The following is an 18,346-nucleotide window of genomic DNA, read 5'->3' as shown; positions in this document are numbered from 1 at the left end:
AGGACGGTCAACAAATCTTGTGTGGTGCCCCAACGGTCAGACATACTAAGGGATAGGTGAAGGTGATGATATCAAGTGACTCTGGTACACATTGTGTACACGCTATGTCTACTGCTTCTCTTTCTCGGATCAAGTTGAAACTTTGCCTAATTATTTAAGGTTCCGATTAAAACACGAATGAATCAAACAATAAACCAATTAATCAAATAATCAGTGATATTCGTTAGTATAATGGTTAGACACTATTGTTATGAACTATTTTAATTATGGTTGTATTGTGTTTTTACGATATGTACATGTGTTTGTATAATGTGTATACTGTGTCTGCATAATGTTTGTATGATGTTTCTATAATGTATATATGGTGTTTCTATAATGTTTGTATGGTGTTTGAATAATGGTTGTATGGTGTTTGTATAATGTTTGTATGGTGTTTGTATAATTTGCTCTTATACTTTTCTTTTGAAAAGTTGTTACAAGTTCATGAATGCATTTATTTACTTTTCAACACAATCGTCATCTCAACGCAGACTTGAGCATGACAGACATGGTCGGTCGTCTGCAAAAATATGGAGATAAGGCTAATTGTGGCTCAGCACCGTTAAGAGGGATTTTAAGAGTCACAGAGATCTGGTCACAAACAAGGAAACCCTTTGCCGAACTGGCAATCGAGCACTTGGAGAGTTCGTGACCAAAATTCGCTTGAGGTTGGCGGGGCATGTTTTCCGATGGAATGAATTCCGCGACCCCGAGGGTGGCGAAAAAAAATGGAGGTTGAAATTAGGAAAATATAAACAGGGACATCCTAGTTTAACATGGGGCGCAGCTTAATGGAGTACCTCAGTTGAGTAGACATCAGTTGGGTCTTGGATTTGAATCCTGCTCGCTGCCACCCTTCCTCTCTTACTGGAGCTTTGAGATAAAAAGTAAATAAAAAATAAAGTTCCCATTTCAAACCTAGGGCAGAGGATTTAAGGTCAGCATTTCTTTGGCTATAGGTTAATGAGCAGTGTGTCATGTGGCCAGCGCAACGACCAACCGCTATTAGGCTACTTTCCCTTCAGTCAGGTACCCTTCAGAATAGGGTGGACTCAGGGGTACCTTAAAAATCACAGTTTTCACAGAGATTTGGTGAATCTAGGTTCGGAAGTTTAACTCTCAATAATGTGGCCACGACGCACACTTTTAGCTTACAATTACAGTTTAAAATTCAGATGTATTTAAACTTTGGAATATTTGTTTTCCGAAGCTCTTCTTCAGAGTTCCTTGGTCACAATATTTATTATTTGATTAATTAAAAATTAAAAAATTAAAAAAAGGAAGGGTCACGGATTGCAGATGTCATACACAACAGAAGCAGAAAGAAGGGTGAAAATGCAACGGCGCCTGGTGATTATATATGCCCAACCTGCGATCGCAGCTGTGTATCAAGGATTGGCCTCTTTAGTCACACAAGAAGTTGCAAAGGGAAAAGATCGTCTCCCTAGACGTAAAATGCCACAGATTAATTAAAAACAACAACCAAACATATCTGAATGTGTGTTTCTGTGTGTTTGTATGTGTGTTAAATGTTCACGTCACAACGATGGGTGAAGACAGCCATTGCTGTGACCTACTTTCTGAAAGACAAGATGATCTCAACGTTGACGTCTGCAGCAAGAGACAGAAACAAGAGAAGATAATTGCCGTTTTATTCCGGTTTCACTTGCAGTTACTCTTCTTGGATGACTCGACCAGTTGTTAACTGCGTCAACAGGTCCCTTGTTAAGTTAATACAAGAATATTGTATACGAAAAATACATGAAAGCTTACAGATTAACACCGATTAAATCTTCCAGATCATTAGCAGATTTAGTTTTCTAAGGCTTATTAAAACGTAGAGATTTATGTTTTAAAGAAAAAGTATTATTGATGAGATCAATAGGTCACGTAGACAATACTGAATCTATCTATCTATCTATCTATCTATCTATCTATCTATCTATCTATCTATCTATCTATCTATCTATCTATCTATCTATCTATATCTATCTATCTATCTATCTATCTATCTATCTATCTTCTATCTATCTATCTATCTATCTTTCTATCTATCTTTCTATCTATCTATCTATCTATCTATCTATCTATCTATCTATCTATCTATCTATCTATCTATCTATCTATCTATCTATCTATCTATCTATCTATCTTTCTATCTCTCTATCTATCTATCTATCTATCTATCTATCTATCTATCTATAATTCGTTGTAGGCTATACACAATTCTTGCGGATGTACAAAATACAATCTACGATTTATCAAGTCAGGTTTATGAACTATTTGGGGGAAAATATTGACAATCAACTGTAACACCCAACTATAAACATTTGGCATGGATAAAATGATCAATTGTGCCTTCAATATAATTCTAAACACTTCTACGATGTACACTTTTTTTTTTACTTTTTTTGTAGGCGCTAGAAAAAGTCAAAAGTCTGTGAAGTCTGTGAAGTCTGTGAAGTCTGTATTCTGCTACTGAACATTTTTTTTTGGCTACACATTATAACAAGATACAGACTAAACCCTGAAGTATAAGATGAGAAAATAATAATGAATCGCTTTTCGATCTAAGCTTTTTGCAAGGACTTCTCCGCACTCTTCCTGAGTCTGGGAGAGCTATGGGGGCTGTCTGCAGGGTTTAAAGAAATGTGCAGGTGGCGAAACAGAGAGGATCACTCACACATACATAGAGAGAGAGAAAGAGAAAAAAGAGAAAGAGAAGGAGAAAGACAAAAAGCGAGAGAGAGAGATAAAGAGAGAAAAAAGAGAGAAAGAGAAAAAAGTGGGAAGGAGAAAGAGGGAGAAAAGAGAGAGAGAGAGAGAGGAAGGAGAATGACAGAAAGAAAGAAAGAGAGAGGGAAGAGAAAGACATAAAAGAGACAGAAATTGAAAGAGAGAGAAAAAATAGAGAGAGAAACAGAGAGAGAGAAAGAGAGAACAAGAGAGAGGGAAGAGAAAGACATAGAGAGGGAAAAAGAGAAAGAGAAAAAAAAGAGAGAACAAGAGAGAGGGAAGAGAAAGGCATAAAGAGAGAAAAAGAAATAGAGAAATAGAAAGAGAGAAAAAGAGAAAAAGAAAAAAAGAGAGATGGAAGAAGAAAGAGAGAGAAAGAGAAAGGGAAAGAGAGACAGTAAAAGAAAAAGGGTGGGAGAAAGAGACAGAGATAGAAGGAAGGAGAAAGACAGAAAGGGGAGAGAGAAAGAGAGAGACAGAGAGAGAGAGAGATCCAAGACTAATAAAGACAGCTCAGTGAGCAGATCCATGGAGGATCAGAAATCCTGGCCAGACCTCAGAGAGTATTTGCATACTAAATCTACATTTGATTAGCTGATAGCCAAAGATTGGGAGCTCAAAGGACATGGTTCCACGATCTACTAGGAGTCTCAGATGTCGTATCGACATTTAAACCTAAGGGACAGCATCTTGACCATACAGAGAGGAAAATATGAATGAAGTTAGATAAACAGAACTTCTGCTAGGAAAACATCAACAATCTCCCTCTCCCGCGCACATTTTTAGGTTTAACTGAGACAAATGTTTAACTTGTGGTTGACATTTTAAAAATAACAAACAGCTAACTGGTAGACACAGCTTATTTTCTTTTAGCGGCCCCAAAATGAATTAGCAACTACTAGTCCGGTGTTGTCTGTCCGTCCGTCCGTCCCGTTTAGATCGAGAAAACTAGAAAAAAAAAATATTGAAAGTCCAACATCATAACATTTTAGATCTTTCAAAATTCTGATGTAACGGCTACTTTTTCTTTTCTGAAACGTTTAAATAAAAAAAAATTAACTTCGCTAGCAGTTTTTCACTATCAATAATAATAAACAGAGGACACTATTTTAATAAGGGAGGTAATCCTCATGTATACATTAAAATATTTTTTTTTCTAAAATAATGTTATACAAATTTTTTTTTTTTTCTAAAATAATGTTATACAAATATTTGTTTTTCTAAAATAAGTGCTTTCTGTTATACAAAATACTTACATTTTCATATTTATATAAGTCGAATATACTCTAGAACAACAGTTATTAATCAGTGTTTCGTGTTATTCAAGAGGAGAAGTGTCAATTTGGGTATTCACACTTCTGTAAGGGACCAAAGGAAAAGTTTCTTTGTTGAAATCTCGCACAACAGATTTGTCTATAAGAAAACCATGAATGAAATAATCATTCATTATCAGTAATTGATAAGATGAGATCAATAATAATCTTATCTTATCTTATATAATACAGACGTTGCTTCAAAAAAGAAGATGACTACGTCTTACGTGTCATGCATTTAGTCATGCATATTAACCAATGACTTAAATTCTGCCAAGTCACTGGTTTTCCTGGCTAGCTCAGGCAACCCATTCCATGCTCTAAAAGCACTAGGGAAGAAGAAGTACAAATTTGTCCTAGCATATGGGACGAGGAATGTGCCTTTATCTTTGTGTCTTTCTGAGTATTTTATTAAATTTTGTTTTTGTATTTGAATAACATTAATAAATCTCCGTATTCTGTGGTATCATGTCGTCAGTCGGCCTAATAATACAATAATATAGACAAGATCTTCGATAGTACATGTTATGAAAAGTATATGCTGTATCGGTTGTCGTTCTTATGTTTCCATGTGCTTGTAACTCGTCCGTAAGAATGTGTTCACGAAATGCGTGTGTTGTGTAGTCATTCAGTGTATTAAAGCCATACTAAGCGGACATGGCTTTCGACTCTGTTATCATTATGTTCATAACAGTACACGTCTCTTCTTGTTGTAAAGGCGGAGATAGGGTTGTGGTTGTTGAAGTTTGTAGTTTATATTTTATAATAATCATGTTGAAAATATTAAAAGTTCCCTTTTTTACCTGCCAGAGTGGACAACTTCGGGGGCCGATTTTGAGTTTGTGTTTCCACACAAACTATCTTTGTAACTTTTTTCTTATTCTCTCGGCATTTCTGGTGAAACCGCAAACTCTCGTAGAAGTTTGTTTACATTATAAAGACATGTTCAATTGCTGAATTACAGACCTAGACTGACTCCTTCATCATTACCATAACACTGCAACTTATAATTATTTGCAAAGTATAGTATTAAGGTTGTTATAAGGTATACTATATTAAAAAATGAAACAAACAAACCAAACAATTTAGTATTGATATAGGATGAATTGAGTTCTCTCATGATTTTTGCTGTAGGGCTGCTGCGATAGTTTGCTTAACCAAAGCCCACCCCTCTATTTCCCGTAAGCAGCTGTTCTTAGCAGAATATCAAGACAGGGACCAGTCCACTTGTCCGTGAAAGACTCTTTCTATGTGCTCTCTGCAGTGTATCTTTAAGGAGGACTTCTGAAAGAGAGTCACTTCTTACACCATGACCTAACCTGCTCAGTTTTCGTCCTGTGTGCTCTCGTGTAAAAATAGAAACTCCTTTGTCTTCTTTTCCCAGCAACTTTCTGTAGCCTTCATTTTTAAAGGCTTGAATTCTTTTTTTCTCATCATTTAGCGTCAAACTTTTTCAACCATATAAATAACAGAGACCACTAATGAAGAGTTTTTAGAATACATAAAACATTTCAAGGTCTATCTTCTGGAATAAGATACAATACACTTAAAATTAAAAATTAACAGTAGATATTTTTATATTATCTTCCAATCCATATTTTTTTTTCATCCATAAGCGGTGATCTTTTAATTTTTTTCTCTCTTTTATTGCAGCCATCGATCAATACAGCGATCATTGATCAGTAAACATTCACTCCGGCCATATTTAATCACCGATATTTGCATTTAGAGAGAGCCGCGATTAGTTATCAAACATGGCATCGTGAGACGGCAAACCGCTTTAAAGGGATTCCTCCCATTGGGCGATGGTCAAAGAGAAAAGAAAAAGTAGGATTCATTCTTCTCTGCCATATGCTTACATGAAAAGAAACCAGCTTCCGAAACAAATAAATATAAACATGCCGTGGGCGATTTTGAAGACATGACTCGACAGAAAGGCTTGTAACATATAGCTTTATCCACATGAAAGAAACGCCTTATTTCATGTTATGACCACAGTGTTTAAACTAGATGATTCTCTTGTAAGAAATTTTAGATTTGTTTATTTTTAGGTTGGCAACATATTGTTTAAACAAACAATGGTATTGTTCTAGTAATTAAAGAAATATTCTTTTTTTAAATATAATAATATAATAAATCCTGATTCAGTGGCTTGATTAGCCACACCAGATTCTGCCCCGTCTGGAGACGAAACCATAACCAGTGACTCAACTGGGCGCATCCAGTGTCTTCCGATAAAGAAGGAGCCATATATATATATATATATATATATATATATATATATATATATATATATATATATATATATATATATATATATAAACATCATAAGGCTTTTATGTTTTCTTCATTAGGTCGGGAAAAAATGTTTTCTAATGAAACTAAATAACAAATATAGGTCATTTAATGAAAGAAAATATTAATGCCATTTATTTCAGCACAGTTATAGAATAAAGTACGAAATGTGTATTATCTACCTAGAATTTATAAAGATTTTGATTACATTTTAAAACATTTTCTTATTTTAATGAGTATTTGTTGAATTCTGTTCTGCCCCAGATTGACTGAGTTCGATTCCTGTTCTCTACCATCATCGGTCGTCCTGAAAATGCTTGGACGCAATAATCTTCATTTCTGAAGAAATAACTAATACTGTCTTCCCTTTCAGCCGTTAAAAAAAAATAAATTTGCATTGTTATCTGTAAATTTATACGATTACATGCTAAATCTGGGCAATCTATTACGTCTATATAACCTCCGTTAATCTACAGTTTCACACATATCAAAAAATCAACTGCGACTGAAACCGACTCTAGCCAGCTTTCCATGACGTATTGTGTAAGAGCCCTTTAAAGTGGTGCATATTTTAATTCACTTAGCTGAGCTAAACATTGTGTTTATGTCCGATGTGGATTATGACATATGAATTGCTAATGAGCAGGCGAGCCGCAGCGTTGCAGGGACTCAATGGACTCGCTCATGAAAACAAGGAATATTACTTAGCAGGTGTGTGCATAGCAGACGACCATGGGTCAAGATCGGGCCGCAGGGTATTGGAAAATTGATTTTTGTAGATTTTTGTGTTTGGTGAGTAGTAAGTCTGTAAAATCTAGTTTATCTGTCTATCTAACAAGTCTGTCTGTCTAACCAGTCTGTCTATCAATAAGTCTGTCTATCCAATAAGTCTGCCTAACAAGTCTGTCTACATAATAAGTCTGTCTTCTAACAAGTCTGTGTATCTAATAAGTCTGTCTATCATGTCTGTCTATCCAATAAGTCTGTCTATCCAATAAGTCTGCCTAACAAGTCTGTCTACATAATAAGTCTGTCTTCTAACAGGTCTGTGTATCTAATAAGTCTGTCTATCATGTCTATCTATCTAATAAGTCTGTCTATTAAATCTATCTATTTAAAAAGTCTATCTTTATAAGTATGTCCAACAAGTCTGTATATATAATAAGTTTAACTATCTAATAAGTCTGTCAAATAAGTCTGTTTGGTGAGCAGTAAGTCTGTAAATCTAGTAAGTCTGTCTGTCTAATACGTCTGTCTGTCTAATACGTCTGTATAAATTTATATTCATTTAATTTATACATTTCTATAAATTTGGTCAATTCACAAAACCAAAAGTCCACAAACCGTAAATGGTGAAGTGGAAATCTCGTCACAAGTAGAAGCTTTGTGTCTATGGAGCGCAGACTCCTCCTAAGAACAGATGCCAGATCAGTACGCTAAGGTGCAAAGGCATTTATTGTAGATGCATTGATGACATATAGTGTGGCCCCTTTGTCTTGTAGTATTATGATGGATGGCTGGCTTTGACAGATTACTTAGAAGATGTTAGTGTTTCTTGTACGGGCGTATTGGGTGCGTTTAAAGTACTGAAGAAACAAGACCTATCACAATAACAAGACGAAGGACTAAGTCAAGACTGTTTGATACTTGAATAAAGTTTAATGCATAAAGGTCACAGTGGAGTCTCTGTCCTTGAATTCCTAACACCAACCAAATAAAACCAGCATAAACAAGCTAATCTCCCACCATCAGTGACGTCACAAAACGTCACATTCAAAGTCCGTCTCGATACTAAGTTCCTAACACCGACTTGAACTCGATTATTACATTGACAGGAAGCCAATGGAGTAAACGCAAGACAACAGCAGCATAATCGTGTCTTGTTTTTTAGTTATTCGTATCGTTGCTTTGAATTTGCTGCAGCTTTAGCGATTCTGTCATCTGGTTTACCTGCTTCCGGGCTTGTTGCCCTGCCTCATCGTGGCGCCCGGGTGGAAACGGTCGGGAGAGGGGACGGCTAGGCCAAATGGGCGGCGAAACAAGGCTCCCGCGGGAGTGCCTAAGAAGGTACAAGAGTATTCTCATTGCACTGTGAGGGGAAGAAAAAGAGCTCCCCAGCGATCTGTCAACGTTCTGGCGCCGTCCCTCAAGGGGCTGTTTGCAAAAATGGCGTGTCCCGCACTGTTAGCCTGGTAGATTAAAGGAATATGGCCGCGTCTCTAGTCCGCGAGTCCGGAGTGTCCGTGTCCACTGGAAGTGAACGAAAAACCAAACTCTAAGTTTAGCCCTGAGTCTCACCCCCCTGCAAGACAGGGTGGCGGGAAGGAGGAACTCGCCTCCCACTTCAGGCCCGTAGAAGGGAGCTTTACTACGCTTTTGTTGGTCTTAGAGTTCCAAGTGTGACACACAACTCTACTAGACAATTTCAGATGGTATACCTGCTAGCACAGCCTAGCTGTAGCCAAGGCGAGAGAGCATAGAAAGGCTACAGTTAGTTTGTTTTGTTGATTCGTTGTCAAATATGGTCGGATCTGGCCTAATTTGTGTGACTGCAAATAGAGAACCTTTCAGAGCTTAGGTGTGGGTCAAAAGAGAGAGAGGAAAAAAAAGTATGCCTCTCATACTATTCTGTCTAAGTAGTCAATATACTTCCGGTAAAAAAATTATTTTCATTTCTTTTGATTATATTTTTTGCCATCGTCTTTACAAATTTTAAATGAATTTATGGATTTACATTTATTTCTATTTAAAAATTTCAGTTACTCTTTTTGACAATTCGATTTAAATCACACTGAATGCATTGAATTAAAATATGATTGTAAAATGTTTGTTTTACATGTTTCGGATGTTCCTTCAGAGTTGAAGATAATTACTTCCTAGTCCAAACCTCCCGCAGGACGACGGGGGATGGGAGCGGGCAGGGTTTGAACCCGGGACCATCGATAAATCTGAACGACAGTCCAGCGTGCAAACCGCACGACCAGGCAGCCAATACCCAGTACCCTCGTATCATAAAGCTTCTGGTTTCCCACTCAACCAGTCTCTGGCTTAACGAAGCTCATGTGAAACGATAGAATACATGACGAGGCTGGAATATGTCTTAACGCTTTCTCTCCGTAATTATTTACCACATTCTGGTGGAATCAACGCTGGTATCGTCAGTTAGGAATGTCGAGATATTCATGAGAATGGGAAGAATACATTTAATAATTATACATTTTTAATCTGAAATTGTGTAGAACTATTATAGTTTTTTTTTATTGTTTCGTAAATTTTATGCGTCGTATGTCTATGATTTCAAACTTTTGGATTTCCACTTTTTCACTTCATGATTAAACGCAGTTTCTCCCTCCGCTCCCCCGTTGTCAAGTGTTATTATTTTGATGTGTGTAGATATTGTAACAGATTGACACAAGATATATCGTGACTATGTTGAATAACGTATTATTAAATCCAGGGACAAATTAGAGAAACTTCGATTTAAATTGTTTACATCATAAAATTAATGAATCACATGCGCGGTGGCTGAGCGGTAAATCGCATGGCTACCGAACCGGGGTCCGGGTTCGAATCTTGGTGAAGACTGGGATTTTTTATTTAAGGATCTTTGGGCGCCTCTGAGTCTACCCAGCTCTGATGGGTACCTGACGTTAGTTGGGGAAAAGTAAAGGCGGTTGGTCGTTGTGCTGGCCACATGACAACCTCGTTAACCGTTGGCCACAGAATCAGATGAACTTTACATCATCTGTCCTAGGGACCATAAGGTCTAAAAGGGGAACTTTACTTTTTTACTTTTTTATGCAATTAAATATTGTCCTTAATTTATTTTTTTTTAAATTCCGGCAGTAAGCAAGGGGACATTACCGAGGCTAAATTCTCAAATATACTTTTTAAAGACCAGTTAATTTTCTTGCATATTTCAATAAAATTTTCGAATTCGTTTTTGATTACAATTGAAAGAAAATATTTTAGTAAAAGAAATATCACTTCTCTGGCTGACTTTGATCTGTTTTCATTAAATAGATTTTTTTTAAAATGACACTATTACTCAATTACAAGAGAAATTATTTTCTGTGGTATTGGGGTGTCTGGTCGTGCGGAGTACGCCCTGGACTGTATTTTGGACTTGTCGATGGTCCCGGGTTCAGACCCTGCCCGCTGCCATCACCCGTCGTCGTGCATGAGATTAGGACTATGAAGTAAATTATCGTCATCTCTGAAGCAACATCCGAAACATGTCAAACATTTTACATACAATGGCACTATAAAAACAGCAACAAGAGTTTACGTGCATGAACTATTTAGTCGGACCCTCCAGGCCAACCCAGAGTTTAACCTCCATCTCCTATTGGGATATCACTAAAAGGAACGTCCTGAGATTGCGTTGCAGTTTAAGGGGGGAGGGAGGTATACATACGAATCGTTGCAAGTGGAAGTGGAGAGGAATGGAGGGGAGGGGAGGGGAGGGGAGGGGGGGGGGTCTGAAGATTACGCAACAAAAAAAATATTCAATGGAAATAACAAACAAAAAAATTGATCATTTTGTCATGTTAACTCTCGTGTTTGTGTTTGTTGTTATCACGGCGCCTTCAGCCTATATTATGTTTGTAAACGCGCTTTATAAATTCAAATTATTATTATTAACAAATACAGTGGTCTCTCGAGTCTCGCGGGTCCGACTTTCACTTACCACGGTGTCGTGAAAGAATTTCGGTATGCGTGTGGTTCGTCGCGGAGTATGAGTGTCATCCTTATGTTACACAGCTGTTCTGTACCTGGTCAGGGGTTGAATGGGTCAGCTTAGCCGGGTGGGGGGGGGGGGGGTAACGTCAGGAATGCAGATCCACGGTAGATGGTCTAGGCCTGTCTGTGTAGATTGTGAGATAAAAACTTAGTAGGTGCTGTAGGTAGATATTAATTAGAGCTATACGAGTGTTTCTTACTTTGATGAGATGTTTGTTGTTCAATAATAATTAGAAAGTCCACATGCTCGGGTTTTGAAAAAAAATTTAATGGAATAAATACCTCGCGTTTTTTTTTAAACATTAACACAGTGGGCTTTCCGATTGGTGATTCGGCTGCCGCCCGATGTCTTTGTTCGGTAATAAGGTTTGTCGTCGAGTCTATGTACAGTATTGGGGGGAAAAAACAACTACATACGTCATCGAAGCGCTGACAGAAATCGAGACATTTTTCCATCATTTCTATAGATACCAGGATGAAAAATGTAATTTGGGAACAGGATAATTAACAAGTAAGTCTTTTTGTAAACTTCGGATGTTCTTGTTACGTTACTCCACCGGGGGGTGGGGAGGGTTGAGTTTTGTCACGATTTGTGATAAGGGGAGGAGAGGGGGGTAAAAACGTGATTTTTTGTGTGTGTCTTACGTAATATCCGAGCGTTCCCAAAGTTATCTTCTACTAGAATGTGTGTTTTGTGCCGTGAGAGTTTGTATATACGGCATTCTTGAACTGGTCGTGTCACTGCATAGATTATAAAGTTATTGAAAGCTAGCCAGATGACACCATGCATAATTCATTTTTATAGCGGTACTCATTTCATAGCCTCCACCAGTCGATGCTATACTTTATGTATGATTCATTTTAGGCCTGTATGTTTCATACTTTGACGCATTCAAAATCATTTCATAGCCTCCACCAGTCGATGCTATACTTTATGTATGATTCATTTTAGGCCTGTATGTTTCATACTTTGACGCATTCAAAATCATTTCATAGCCTCCACCAGTCGATGCTATACTTTATGTATGATTCATTTTAGGCCTGGATGTTTCATACTTTGGCGCATTCAAAATCATTTCATAGCCTCCGCCAGTCGATGCTATACTTTATGTATGATTCATTTTAGGCCTGGATGTTTCATACTTTGACGCATTCAAAATCATTTCATAGCCTCCACCAGTCGATGCTATACTTTATGTATGATTCATTTTAGGCCTGGATGTTTCATACTTTGGCGCATTCAAAATCATTTCATAGCCTCCGCCAGTCGATGCTATACTTTATGTATGATTCATTTTAGGCCTGGATGTTTCATACTTTGACGCATTCAAAATCATTTCATAGCCTCCATCAGTCGATGGTATAATTTATGTATGATTCATTTTAGGCCTGGATGTTTCCTACTTTGGCGCATTCAAAATCATTTCATAGCCTCCACCAGTCGATGGTATACTTTATGTATGATTGATTTTAGGCCTGTATGTTTCATACTTTGGCGCATTCAAAATCATTTCATAGCCTCCACCAGTCGATGGTATACTTTATGTATGATTCATTTTAGGCCTGTATGTTTCCTACTTTGGCGTATTCAAAATCATTTCATAGGCTCCACCAGTCGATGGTATACTTTATGTATGTTTCCTACTTTGGCGCATTCTATAACAGTTAAATCATTTCATCTCTGACTTAATGACTAAAAAAAAAATTCATTTGTAAAATTAGTTTTAATTTTTTTTTCAAAGTTCATTAATTAAATGTATATATATATATATAAAGTACATTCTGTAAAACACAAAATACAGGTCGCCTCCTAGATTGTTGCAAGCATATTTTTTTTGTGTCTATATATTTTCATTTATGTTGTTTTCTGTTTTACATCAAAAATTTTCCATATTATTTTTTTTTTTTATATACTCTAACAAGTTTGTAACTTCATTTAGTAAGTTAATTTGTTTAAAGTATTTATCAGTTCTGTCAATTGATTTGTCAATAATTTTAGTAGTTAATTTATATTTTGATAATGTTATAATATTGTTATGAAGTAGGGCAGATGATTTAAATTCCATTTTTTTTTGTTTGGCCCACGGGTAACGAGGTTGTCTTGTGGCCAGCATATGACCAATCGCTTTACTGGGTGCACTTGGAGATCTAAAGATCCAGAAATTAAAAATACCAGACTTCACCTCGGATCCCCCAGGTCGGAAGCCAAGCGCCTTGCCACTCAACCACCGCGCCGTGGCATTGGTGTTACTTTGCCTAGGTCATCGTGTTTGGATCCTCTATAGCAGGGGTTCTCAACCTGTGGGCCGCGACCCCCTTGTGGGTTGAATGACGATTTTCCTGGGGTTGGCTAAGACCATCGAAAATATGGATTGTTATTGTCTACTCTTCTATTGCTGTATGTGTGTGTGTGCGGGGGAGGGGGGGGTCGCGGCAGAGTGGGGGATTGTAAAAAGGGGTCGCCGGGCTTACAAGGTTGAGAACCGCTGCTCTATAGTAACAATTACAGAAATGTATTGGCATAGTTTCCATTGTAAGCTTATAGGAAGTTTCTCAACATGCGGGGAGCTAAACACCAATAATTGACTTGTTTACGTTTTGTCTATTTAGGTGATATTGGTCTCTAAAAAAAATCTCTCCTTACATTTGCAATCTTTTATGTCAATATGGTGAACTCAGTTTGAATAATATCTGATCATTCTAATAATAGAGTTTCTAACTAGGTCTTAGTAAACACATCAAAAGAACAACTTCAGTCTAGAACTAGACACACACAGCGGCAACAGTTATGGAAGGTTTTGTGTGTAGTTCCTTGAACAGTCATATTATAAGAATATAAATGAAAAGCATATAAAAAAAAGGATAATCTAAGAGGAAGAACTCCGCACTTACAACTATATCTCTCAATAATGTAGAAAGCCGTATTTCTCTTATTCGATATCAAACAAAATAATTAATTACAAAAAAAAGTAATTTATCAATTACTTAATTCCTTAATTGATTCATGTTTATCTTATATAATACAGACGTTACTTCAGAAAAGTAGATGATTACGTCTTGTTAGGTAGCCTACATAAATTATTGTTTAACGTCTCAGCTTGATCTGAGAATGGGAGAGGCAAAAATAATGTGTACAAACTTTTTACCAGACAGACAGAGTGACTTGATATAAGCTTTGTAAACATCATTAAAAGTAGAAATCTAATGCGCGATTGTATTGGCGTCTTGGAGCAGATATTTCAAACAGAAGCTTTTAGACCAGCTCTCTTTAATAGTATAATAGCCATCTAATATAGTAAGTATAGAGTGACCAAAAATACATGATCTTTTTTCTTATCAATCTTAGTCAACGCTCATAAAAAAGACGTAAACAGATATGTGTACCTAAAATATGTCAATATTTTGTTATCATGTCAGGTAAAAAAAAATTGCAAGGTCAATACTACCAAACACGCCCCGCCACACTTTTCGGGAAAGGTAAAATGTCTATATTTAGTTGCGTAGCAAAAGTCGTATGGCCTGGCTGAATAGCCGCTAACATAATTTCAAGACCTTTGTAAGTAGTTGAAGCTATCCATAAAAGCAGACTCATGACAGAATAGCGTAACTGTTTGGACGGGAAAAAAAAAAGTTTTTTTTTCTTAATAAAGGAAACAAAACAAAAAAAAAGGTAAGTGTGTTTACATGTTGATAATGTCGTAAACAGAATGTTTTCTACTTTGCTTAAGTAAGAGTGTGCTCTTGGTGTGTGACACTGCTGTGTTCTCTGTCAGTTCCTGTTTGTCACTGTTAGGTTTTATTCAGTAGTAAAGAGTGGCAGTAAACTCAGATATAAACTTACAAAACTTCATACTGGGTTTGTTTGTATATCTTATCTTATCTCATCTTATATAATACAGACGTTACTTCAAAAAAGAAGATGATTACGTCCTACGCGTCATGCATTTAGTCATGCATATTAACCAATGACTTAAATTCTGCCAAGTCACTGGTTTTCCTGGCTAGCTCAGGCAACCCATTCCATGCTCTAATAGCACTAGGGAAGAAGGAGTATTTGTACAAATTTGTCCTAGCATATGGGACGAGGAATGTGCCTTTATCTTTGTGTCTTTCAGACACAGACATATTAATATGATCCTAGAGAGTCTCAATACATAAATAATTTATCAAGAATTACTGGTTCAAGATAGCCACAATACACAAGGTAACTGCTTAATAATACGTTGTAATACAGAAATGAACATAATTATGTTCAAGCCCAAAGCTTCTACAGGACCGCGTGGGAGGTGTGTGTGTGTGGGGGGGGGAATAGTAACTAACACCTCGACGACAGTCCTAAACGTGTTCAACCGAGACCAATCGATATAGTTAACTGACCTGTCAACACTGACCTGCGACGTCCTGCCTGTGGGCAGTGGAGACCAGTGACGTAGCAACCATGGCGCGAAGGGGTTCATTGCGCCCGGCCCTAAACGGGGTTACGTAAGGGAATGTGTTGACTAGACTATAAGAGTTTAAATGCATCACATTAATACATTATTTTTAATTAACTCGTGTCCATTGTTCTTAAATTTTATTTCTCATGTCCGAGCAATATACAATGAAATCTATAAAAGGTAGGTAACTCTTAAATTGTCAGTTCAGTGTTTTATTTCAATCTATCGTGTCAGATTTTTTATTTAATAATAGTAATAATATTAATAACTACATGTAAGTTTAATTATTTTTTGTGAAAGTGTTATACAATAATTTATATTTGCCGTTATTTAGTTCCAAGTGTTATTTGTTTCTTTAATATTATAATGCATATTGACTAGTTGAAATGCTTGAATTAATTGTATGAGTAAACAGTAAATATAATGTTATATTTAGTGACTGATGTTGGATAATATCCCTTCAATCCAACCCGAACTCAAATTAATTTATTTAATCTCGAGATTATCATTAATATTAGGGTTTTCCTGCCTTTAGGCGCTCAGTAAACACAACTCTACCCGAGTCGGGTGTCGAACCTCGAGCCCCCTTCTAGGTAGCCAAGCCAAGTTCAAGCGTACTTGGCCTCTCGACCACGCTTATAGAATTCCGAATAACTCGTTTTGTACATCAATATTACTGATCTTATACTTGTAATTGTTATAGAGATCAAATGGGCAAATGTTTGGAGTGAGCTTGATACATTGAAAGAAGCCAATATGCCTAGATCTAGACCTACTAGATAGATCTAGATTTATATAGAGAGAATATAGAGCATTCAGCTATTTAGGCAAGAATGGTCATCCTAACCTGTACTATACTACAAGAGATCTTCTGTATTAGGAATTTATTAAATGAATAAACAAAATACACAAACAGGTAATCATAGACATAAATAAATATAGACTGGCCGATTAAAGAGTTTTATGAAACGAAAATTTGTGACTTGCAATTTTTGTGTACTTTATTATGCAGTATAAAATTTAAGTATTCATATCTATTTCAGCCATAACCTATATAAGTATTACATTGTTTTCATAAGTGTTTTGTTTTTTTTATCTCTAAGAGTAAAGATCACAAAATTTTTCATAATTCGGAAATCCGAATACAATAGATATACATATTTTCAAGTTACATAAATTTACTTCCTTCGACCAGTCTATATTTATTTATGTCTATGTACGTAACATACTATACTACAAGAGATCTTCTGTATTAGAAATTTATTAAATGAATAAACAAAAAACACAAATACATAACATACCGTACATCTAATCATGCAAACATAAAATAAGTCTAAAAGTCTGTGAGGAAGTCACTATCCCAGTGACCTAATTTTGGTAGAATAAGTGTGTTCATATTTTTATTTTTTGTGTTCGTATTTATGCATAATTCAGAAACATCTTTATGATTTCATGTGAGGGGATCTTAAAATTTTCGTTAATATTAATATAGAATTATAATATAAGTTTATTGATGTCAAAATATAGAGATTGTTTGGAATATATTTTGGTGTCTGTAATCAAATAAAGTGTGACAAAATGTGTTTGAATTAAATGAAGACACATGGCCTCTTTAACCTTAAATATAATAAAGATTATAGGTTAGGGGTACAATTAGTCATCCTTAGTCTCAAACTAAAGACGATTTTGATACTTTCTTTTCTTTTCTTTGTCAAACCATTATTAAATAATGCGCTGTCAAAGTTAGAATTTTTGGCCTATAGGTGTTTGAATAACATAAATTACTCACATATAGACACTAAGTCTTCTAAATCTTTGAAGTAACAACCATTTGAGCATGGAATGCGAGCATGAGGTCACAATCGACTTTCTACTGTAGGTCGAACATTGATTTCTTTACGGAGGTGCTTTAAAAACCAGCGTCTCTTAAACAACGAAGCTGATGTAAACACAAGACTATTGCGCTGTAGGAAGTCCTCCTGTAACAACCAATATATGACTCCTTTTGTCTCCGAAGACAATGGATGCGCCCAGATGAGTCACTGGCTTTGTTTACTTCTTGAGATGGGACAGAATTAAGAGTGACTGATCAAGCCAATTCTGGAGCGGCAGAGTTTGCCACAGTTCGTGCATGTATATTCACCTGTCCTAGGGCTAGTTGACAGGGCAGATTTCTTTTTCTTTCTCTTGGCTGACGCAGCTTCGTTTCTTTTGCATTCGACGAAGTTCGTACCAGCACGTACAGTCTGTCTCCATGCTGTCCGGTCTTGGGCTATCTCCTCCCACATACTTTGGTCGATACCCGTGGCTCTCATGTTTCGCTTGCAGACATCTCTGTAGGTCAGTCTTGGGCGGCCCATGGGTCTGACCAGTACACATTCAGAATATCTGAAGATTCAGCATGTGACTCGGAGTCACGAAATTTTAAATGGTTGACCAATGATATTGGCCTTTCCAATGATCTGTAGTGACCTAGTTTTGCTTAGAGATAATGTTAGTTTTGTAAATAAATACATTATGAATTTTTTTTACTATTTAGCGACGGTAAAAGTAGTGACGTAGTCAGACGAATGACGTTGCAGAATACGGGTACATGATAGGAGATGAATATGGCGAGGGCTTGTAGCAAGATGTATTTTGAATAGACTGCTAATTAAAACGAGGGATAGATAGACAAGACGATCATCCCCACCTGTAAATAAACATCAGTTGAAGTCTTCACAAGTTTTATTAAGTATATTTAATTGTTGTGTCCCTTGGATATGTTCGGACTCGCATTAGAAA

General features: G+C 36.5%; 1 protein-coding gene across 5 annotated transcripts in view; it reads left to right on the top strand.

The window, feature by feature from the left end:
• Positions 1 to 7,100: 7,100 nt before the first annotated feature.
• Positions 7,101 to 18,346, top strand: part of LOC106077313 (solute carrier family 23 member 2-like) — a 38,398-nt gene continuing 27,152 nt past the window's right edge. The window contains exon 1 of one of the 5 annotated variants that reach the window (XM_056018449.1): positions 7,101 to 7,175. In XM_056018449.1, coding sequence (XP_055874424.1) covers positions 7,116 to 7,175 — 60 coding nt within the window. In that variant the 5' untranslated portion in view covers positions 7,101 to 7,115. Of the gene's footprint in view, positions 7,176 to 11,542; positions 11,638 to 14,630; positions 14,797 to 14,880; positions 14,983 to 15,157; positions 15,331 to 18,346 lie in introns of those variants that run through there. The other 4 variants (XM_056018453.1, XM_056018450.1, XM_056018454.1 and 1 more) reach the window with 4 other exon arrangements.

The sequence above is a fragment of the Biomphalaria glabrata genome, chromosome 1, assembly GCF_947242115.1.
Source record: "Biomphalaria glabrata chromosome 1, xgBioGlab47.1, whole genome shotgun sequence".
Taxonomy (NCBI): domain Eukaryota; kingdom Metazoa; phylum Mollusca; class Gastropoda; family Planorbidae; genus Biomphalaria; species Biomphalaria glabrata.
The sequence above is the reverse complement of the archived record's forward strand: the minus strand, read 5'-3'. Positions and strand labels throughout refer to the sequence as shown.